Consider the following 9,258-nt stretch of genomic DNA (forward strand, 5'->3'; position numbering starts at 1 on the left):
AAGTATCAGGAGAGAATAGGACTGATAGAAGATTACAGTGTAGAGCTCTGTGGTTTGATAAAGTAAATCCTATAGAAAATCTTCTTTATTCTATTGATTCTTTGAGAAGCACTATTATACTTTGAGATAAAAAAATCTTCAGTATGAGTTAGTTTTTGTCCCCAAGAAAGTTTAAAGGTAAAAATCACAAAGTGAATTTAGTAAAAAGAAAATATTAAAATGCTCAGAATTCATATAAAGTAATTATTTACTTCTGACTATGATTAAATTATTTTCCTTGCTCCTGTTAGAATTCTCACAAATTAAGAATTATGTGTTTTTCTAGTAAAAGAAAATCTAGTCTCATTTCTGTGTTCACAAACACATTTGTTTCTCTGGCTATTTTAAAACAACACATTTTAAGTTTGAAATAACCATGACAGCATTTAGGTTTAGTAAATATGATTGGGTGCTCAGTTTCTACCAATAAAGAAGTTTGGAAATAGTACTAGAACTGAAATTAAACATTATATATTCAGTCCTGAAAGCATATGATATGTGAAACCAGAAACCAGCGTTTCATATTGAAAATGAAGACACCATTAAAATGTTGTGGCATAAATCTATAATTCAATGGTATCCTACACATACAGAAATTATGACTATATGTCGAGTTTTTGTGTATAATTGTTGAAGGGGGCTTTATACACTCACTTAAAAATATATTTTCTTTCAACAAGATGTTTTCTGTTTAATAGGAATGAGCAGATATTGTTTCATTTCACTGCATATAGTAATATCAACATTTAAACTTTAATTCTCATATTAAATATAAATGTACTTTGATTTTATCAATAGATTCTATGGACTATAAATCAGTATGAGAAACCACTCTATGATTACTGAGTTTGTGCTCTTGGGCATATCAGACACACCAGAGTTTCAGGTTGTAATTTTTTTCTTTTTATTCATTGCTTACATATTAAGTGTCTGTGGAAACCTAAGCATCATCACACTTACCTTGCTACATGCTCAGTTAAAGACTCCTATGTATTTTTTCCTCCGGAATTTCTCCTTCTTAGAAATTATATTCACCAGTGTTTCCATCCCCAGATTTTTGGAGTCAATAATTACTAAAGTCAAGACAATCTCTTATAACAACTGTTTGGCTCAGTTATTTTTCTTCATTTCCATGGGTGTGTCTGAGTTCTTTCTTCTAACTGCTATGTCTTATGATCGCTATGTCGCCATCTGCAAACCACTGCATTACACCATCATCATGAACCAGAAAGTTTGCACTCTTCTTGTTCTCACTGCATGGCTGGGAGGATTTCTGACCATCTTCCCATTGCTTATGTTATTCCTCAAGTTAGATTTTTGTGGTTCGAATGTCATTGATCATTTCTGCTGTGACTACTTCCCCATTTTACAACTGTCATGCTCAGATACATGGTTTTTAGAGACAATTGGCTTTTATTTTGCCTTTATAACTCTGCTGTTCACACTGGCACTAGTGATTCTGTCATACATCTTCATCATCAGTACCATTCTGAGGTTCCCATCTGCCAGTCAGAGGAAAAAGGCTTTCTCCACCTGTTCCTCTCACATGATTGTCATCTCCATCTCTTATGGAAGCTGCATTTTCATGTATGTCAAACCTTCTGCCAATGAAAGAGCATCACTGACCAAAGGTGTGGCTCTTCTCAATACTTCAATTGCTCCCATGTTGAACCCTTTTATTTACACTTTGAGAAATCAACAAGTAAAACAAGCCTTCAAAGAGTTGATTAATAAAGTAATGTTTTATGGAAACAAATAAAAGTACTTGTTAACACAAATGTCATTATACCTCTTCAAAATAGGAGGAATGAAACTTTGTATTATGAGCTCATTGGTTTCAGCTTTCTAACAAAGTATTTTGTGTGTATGGGTGTTTTGCCTGTATGTATACCTGTGTACCTTTTGCAAGCCGGGTTCCCACAGAGACCAGAAGAGGTCATTGGGTCCCTTGGAAGTAGATTTTCAGATGGTTGTGGCCACCATGTGGGTACTTGGAATTGCACCAGTGTCCTTGGAAACGACATCAAGAGCTTTTAAACCCGGAGCCATCTCTCTAGTCCCTCAAATTTCTTTTAAATTTGAAAGTTACTATGTTATGTTTTCTTTTAAACCTGTGTAGGTATTGTTTAGCATTTCATCTGCATTGAAACATTACACCCTAAAAGAGTTGGGGATTTAAATTTAAATCAGTGTAAAATGTTATGGAACATTTGATAGATATCAATATTGTGGAATAAGAACTTGTTTTTTTGTTCCTGTCTCTGTCAACAAAAATATGATGTTAATGGTAAAATGCATTTACACCTGTTATTTATTTGTTATTATTTTCTTTTCCATTTCATTGGGCACAGTTTCTCAATCTATCTTTTCTAACCTTGATACAAATGTGTATTATATTATATTCCTTTAGATTTAGCGTGCCTTCTATTATGGCTATTCATTTTGTGTATCTATTTGCGGTGGTGTGCATGTTTGGGAGTTTGTGTACATGGGTGTGAATGTGCATTCCTGTGTGTATGGAGGCCAGAGGCCAGGACTGGGTGTCCCCTTATCACTCTTGCCTTGTACCTTTGAGGCAGAGTCTCTCACTGAACCTGGAGTTCAACTAGGCTTGCCATCAACAAACTCCAATGACCCACTTGTTAATGTACTCTTCAGTTCTTGGGTTATATGCATTTCTGGAATTATGCTCAGATTTTATGTGGCTACTTATAGTCAATCTCTCTCCTCCTGATTGTGCATCAAGCATTCATAACCACTGAGCAATCTCTCCATGCCCACACCACTGCAAATTTGCAATAACTAGGATGTTTGCCTGCACATGTAACATAATATGTCTTAGTGTTTTTAACTGAAATGGAACTATATCACTTCTCCTTACCTTCTTCCCTCCAGCTACTCTTACTTATTCTATCTCTAACCACTCCAATGACCGCTCTTAAGTTTTAGCCTCATTTTCTTTGGTTATATTTGTTACATACATACACACACACACACACACACACACACACACACACACACATATATATATAACATGATGAGTCTATTTTTTATTGTTTATGTGTATATATGTATATGTGTTCAATGCTGATCTATCTGCATTGGACCACCAACTGCATTGGACCACCAATATGGGAGCATCCCTGGGAAAATCCTAATTATCCTTCTCCCACCAGTCAATAGTAAGCTGTTCAGGTCATGGCACTTTCCCTTGTATATTTCTATTAATTGCTCTCCCATCTTTCTTAATAGACATTTACTAGGTAACTGTATACTGGGAAAAAGGGAGCAATCAGGCTCTTCAGGGCTCATTTCTGTCTCTGGAGTGACATTGATTCTTGGAGACCACAGACAGCCTCATGGTCTTCAGTTAAGTAAGTGCTTATGAAGCTCAGGTAATCTATTTGGATTTTTAATCCAAGGACCAAAATACAGATAGTGCAGTGGTTCCCCAAACTCATCTTGTGATTATTTTCTGAGTCCTAGAATACTGGGATAGTTATACTCAAAAGTTGAAAGAATCACCACATTCCGTTCCATGACCTGTAGAGTGAGTGTTATTGAGATCAGAATGTTTAAATGGAAGCCATTATAGATAGCTACCTCTACCTGGGAGAACAACAAAGTGATGAAATGACTTTCCTTTCTGCTCCCTAGGCTGCCCAAGACTAGACCTGGCACCCCCAGAGCTGTGTGCAGACAACGTTACTGGATAGGAATCTATCTCCTAATCTCCCTAGGGTATACTCAGGATTCCATCTTACTTTCCTAGGATTGTGTACCTACTGTGCTTCTTTTCCGGGTAGAGTCATCATCTTTCTCCCCTTTAGATTTCCAAGATCTGCTCTTAACAGGACTCCATATTGACCTGTTTAGAGATTCTTCTTTCCTCTCCCCAGGCCTCCCTACATCTTGTGTGTCCTTCCTCAGACTGACGCATATTAATTTCTTTTCCTGTTGCTGTCATAAACCACCATGACCCAAAGTAACTTAGCTCCAGATAGTAAAGAGCACAGCATGGCTGGGAGGCATGGCAGCAGGCAGGCATCGTGGCCTAAGCAGTTAGCTGAGAGCTCACATGTTCTACCAGATGCATGAAGCAGGGTACAAACTGGAAGCAGGACAAAGCCATATACTCTCAAAACCTGCCCACAGTGACATACTTCCTCCAGTAAGGCTGCACCTCCAAAACCTTCCAGACAGTGCTACCAGCTAGAGACCCCATGTTTAAATACCCAATCCTTTGGACAGTTCTTGTTCAAATTACTATACCATGCTAACTCACCATGCTTTCAGGTAGGGTCCTCACCTTTTTCTCCCTCATCTACCTAAGACCCCACCCGTATTTTCTGGGATCCCACACTACCCACAGTATCAGGTTGGTCCCTCTTTATTCTCCTACCTGGGCCACTGAGAACTAGCCTGTCTTTCAGTGATCATTTAAAGACTGGTAGGACCCTCTCTTTTCTCCTCCCTAGGCTGCAGATGATTCTGCTTGCCTTTCCCAGATCTGGTGCTGAACATGATGTACTTCTGGTTAGGGTCCTCTCGTTTCTTTTCCCTAGGCTGTGCATGACCCCATTTTTCTTCACTAGGACTCAAGGCTTATCATACTGTTGGTTTTCTAGGCAGTACCCAGCTCTCACAGTTGCCTCCTAGGAAGAGGCTAGACATGACTTTACTCTTAGCTCTAGCCCTCTTTCACTCAGGATATTTTCTGTGCACCCCCTCTTTGACTCAGGATATTTTCTGTGCACCCCTCTTTCACTCAGGATATTTTCTGTGCACCCCCTCTTTGACTCAGGATATTTTCTGTGCACCCCCTCTTTGACTCAGGATATTTTCTGTGCACCCCCTCTTTGACTCAGGATATTTTCTGTGCACCCCCTCTTTGACTCAGGATATTTTCTGTGCACCCAGTCCACATAGCTCACCCCAGTGAGAGAACTGCTCCCCACAGCTATTTCCCCTGGGGAACCTACCCAAGCTACTCAGCCCACTACTCTACCTTGGAACTATCTGCAGCTGTATGTGTGGTCAATGATAAGAGGCTTACTTTACCCTGCCCCATCCCCTTGCGACTTATCCAAACTTCCCAGACCACTAGATATCCTCTGGCCTTTCTCTACCTGCTCACATGGTTCTGGTGACCTGCTCTCTTCAGCTTTAATCCCTTTGAACTTTCTGAAAGTTCCCAGTTTGCTGCTTCAACTTGGGAGTACAGTTGATTTGTCTTATCAAAAGACACAATCAATAACTTAATTCCAGATGCCCAGGCCCCATAGAAAAAATAAGTAATATGAAATAAGTAATAAGAAAATAGGTTCCCATCAAGGATCATTAGTTCTTTCCTGGGATCTCACACTGTCCACACTACCAGGTAGGCCCTGTAGAGGTCCTTGTACTCACAGATAAGTACTAGGGGAACCAGGAATGTTAAACATTTTTCTATGTGTGAACATGTGTTTCCCTCCATCTATATGTGTTTCTTATGTTTTTTATTTTTAGCTTTTTGTTCTATTTGCTTGTTTGTTTTGTCATATTCTGGCTTGTTTGTTTTTATTTTATCTTATATTTTTATTATTATTTATTTTTTTAGATTCATGTTTGTATGTTAACGAAAGAAAAAAAGGGTGTAGGTTAGGGTTGGTGAGGAAGTAGGGAGGATCTGAGAAGAGTTGGGGGAGGGAAAACTATAATCTAAATATATTGTATGAAAAATATCTATTTTCAATAAAAATTAATAAAATAAGTTAAATTAGCTTTCATTGTACTAGAAGGTACTATGTAGTTTGCTTGGGAAAAGTCATAACAAGTTTTAAAAAGCTGTAATCCATGTAAACCACAACAATGATCAGTGTTGCAAGATATGATCATAGACGCAATAGTGGCATGAATGGTCTGGGGATAAACAAGCACTTCTTATTGGATTTATGGGCCACTCCACAGAAGTAAATGCATGTCTCACGCTGTATATCTAACCAAGAGCCCATGGGTGCACAGCTCATAGGCCCTGCTATTCTGCTAAATGGTCATTAGTAAACTGCCTTATAAATTTGTACCTCTCTACCACCAGATGAGAACTGCTCTCAGTTTCATCAGATTAGTTTCTTTGTGGTTAATTCATGAACCCAGAACTCGGTCAGGAAAGACTAGACTGAAAAGATGTCTTTTCGGCAAGCTAGAACCATTGCATTCCTGAACTCACAACATCTGAGTTGGCCTGCGCTATGCCTGCACAAGACTTGTACAAGATCACTCAGTCAACGTTTTCGCGTGGAGGGTGGGGAAGCTATCTTAGTTACTTTCTATTGCTGTGATAAATCACCACGATCAAGGAAACTAACTTAAAGAAAGAAGCGTTTATTTGGGCTCATGTTTCCAGAGGGATACGAGTCCATGACCATCACAGTGGGGAAGCATGACAAAGTACCAAGCTGAGGACACACATTTTAAACCAGACACAAGATGCAGAAAGTGAGCTAGGAACAGCTCATGGAATTGGAAATCTCAAAACCTGCCTCCAGTAACACATTTCCTCCAGCAAGACCATACTTCCTATATTACCTAAACAGTGAATCAACAGGGAAGCAACTACTCAAATGCCCAATAGTATGGAGCATATCATGCAAACTACCACAGTCTACTCCCTGTTACCCATAAGCCTGTGGCCATATTGTGATGGAAAATGCATTTAGTCCAACTCAAAAGTCACTGTAGTTTCTCAAGGTCTCAACATTACTTAAACATCATATTGAGAGCTGCTGGTAGCAAAAGGCCATGGGAATATACAGCCGGTGACAACTAGTATTCAAAAGGTCAACCTATCAGAACCAAAGGTTCTGGTGGAGAAACCCTCACGCAAGGCATTTTGGAATTACTGCCTTTGAATGAATTGGCTGTTTCTTGTAAACTTCTTATGCAATTACACTATGATATCTCCCTATTACCATGCATCTTCATGTAATGTATATATGTAACTTCATGATTACATCTCAATCTTATGGGCACATATATCTGTGGGTGGTCAGGAAGATGACTTTTCATTTAGCCCTATATTTTTTTCTCTTATTTTTCTTTATTAAGAAATTTTCTACTCCTCATACTATCCACAGATCCCTCTTCTCCTTCCTCCCACCCCCCAGCCCTCTTTCCCAAGCCACCTCACATCCCCACATCCACCAAATTGAGGTCTCCCATAGGGAGTCAGCAGAGGCCAGCACACTGAGCCTAGGCAGGTCCAAGCCCCTTCCCACTGCACCAAGGCTGTGGAAGGTGTCACACCACAGGCATCGGGTTCCAGATGCCTGCCTATAGACCAGGGACAGATCTTGATCCCTTGCCTGGGTGCCCCCCAAACAGTTCAAGCCATACTTCTGTATCCAGAGGGCCTAGTCTAGTCCCATGGGGGCTCCATATTAGTTGTATAATTTTGATATATAGAAAATATACTAGGATATGCTTTATAGTCAGATCCATTTTCTCATGATACTGTAGACACTTAAAGCATGCTTTGTTCCTTTTGCTCAGACTAGCAACAGAAAATAATTTCTCCTCAGTCTAACACAAACTGCACACATTTATCTCATTTTTATCTCAGATCAAGTTCAAACTAGACTAAAGGTCTTTGTATATAGATGATAAATGTAAAACTTTAGAGTATGCACAAGGTCAGAGTTGCAGGTATTCACCAAGGCTACTAACACAAGCTAAGAAAAGCCTGCCAATTCTTCGCTTGCCAAGTCTGCTGATAAAAAGCTATGTCTCAGAGATTTTGGCACTGGATACTGCGCCTTCTGCCTTTGTTCCTGAGTGTGGAGACCCACAGAGGTTTCCTAGTGAGAACTGAGCTTTCTTTACCCATCAGGGCTTCATAATGGGATGACTTGACCACATATCTGGTTACCAGGTGTGTGGAAGGGTCTGCCACTTGGCTGTGCGGCATGCTTTGATCTAGCAAGGGGGAGGTCTTTTGCCCTGCCCCTTGGCATTGTTATAAAAAGCCCCTTTGAAGAGACAGAAGGGGCTGGTGGATTTTGATCCAGGTCCTCCTGAAGCTATCCTGTGTTTCTGTCTGTCTCCTCTCTACTATCTTTCTATCTAAACGTTTCTTATTCCTCTCTCCTCCTCATAGGAACCCTTTAAAAGGTGGGAGCTGGCCTCCCACACTTGAGACATTGGACCTTATGTTACCAGGGTAATGGCTCTGCTCCTTATTGTCAATTCTAGGAATGTGCTATGACCTTGAGGATTTTGAAACTTTTCTCAGTATTACAGGAAGTCTCCTGGGGGAAATGTAAGGAGTCAGACAAGAGAGGAGCTAAGAATAAGAGCTGAAAAGAAGCTGTAGGTTTAGAGAAGCAGTAGAAAAAAGAGAGAACAGTACAGAGATCAGAGGCAGAGTTGAAGCTTACTTAGAACAATAAAGTGGACTGAAAGAGCATGGTGTGCGTAGATTTATTGATATACCCCCAGATAAGTAGATTTACTCATAGATAAATAGTTTCTGCCACTTGTAGCACCTTCCCTGGACTCTGGAAGAAAGTTTTTTTGAAGTCAGGCACCTAAAAAGCTTTTGATAACATCCCAAAGTCCAAAGTCTGTTCTGAAACTCAGGAGAATTCCCTAACTGTAACTCATATAAAATAAAAAGAAAAGTAAGCTATGTTCTTTTAACCTACAACAACACAGAATATACATTATCATTGCAAAGTGGAACAATGGGGCACAGTGAGGAAATATTGGACCTAAACAATACCAAAACCCAGCAGGGCAAGTGCCAAATTCTGTAGTTTGACCTCCAATGCCAAAAGGTTTCCGTAGTTCTTCCCTTTCAGCTTTGGAACCTGCAACATACATTTCTCTGTTAGGCTGGTTCCACTCCTGGTATGCAGCTTTCCTCGGCAGATATCCCATGGTTCTTGTCTCTCCAACATCTTAGGGTCTGCAATGCAATGCAGGTTTCATTTCCACAGTCCACACAGAGGTCTCTCAGGGCCTTTATTTAGGAACTCTGCTGCTACACACAGCCTGGCCTCATTGGCTCTGTTTGGCAGCTATCCTGGCATGGAGCGTGTGCCCCTTGACTTATATTTATTATAGTTTTTCTTCCCTTTCTAGGATCAGAAAATTGTCAGGCATTTTTCTTATGCAAATTGGAGGCTTAGATGGGTGGAGTCTTTATTCCTGTGCAGATGAAGCATCCCCTTAATCTCTTTA

At 40.0% G+C, this 9,258-nt stretch overlaps 1 protein-coding gene across 1 annotated transcript; it reads left to right on the top strand.

Annotated features, from left to right (window-relative positions):
* Positions 1 to 859: 859 nt before the first annotated feature.
* On the top strand, positions 860 to 1,798 carry LOC102910739 (olfactory receptor 6C3-like). The gene has a single exon (XM_006996164.3). The coding sequence runs from the start codon at positions 860 to 862 to the stop codon at positions 1,796 to 1,798; it is 939 nt and encodes a 312-aa protein (XP_006996226.1).
* Positions 1,799 to 9,258: the final 7,460 nt, after the last annotated feature.

The sequence above is a fragment of the Peromyscus maniculatus genome, chromosome 18, assembly GCF_049852395.1.
Source record: "Peromyscus maniculatus bairdii isolate BWxNUB_F1_BW_parent chromosome 18, HU_Pman_BW_mat_3.1, whole genome shotgun sequence".
NCBI lineage: Eukaryota > Metazoa > Chordata > Mammalia > Rodentia > Cricetidae > Peromyscus > Peromyscus maniculatus.

Coding starts and splice junctions, on each gene's coding strand:
- LOC102910739 (XM_006996164.3), top strand. CDS start 860: ATGAGAAACCACTCTATGATTACTGAGTTTGTGCTCTTGGGCATATCA.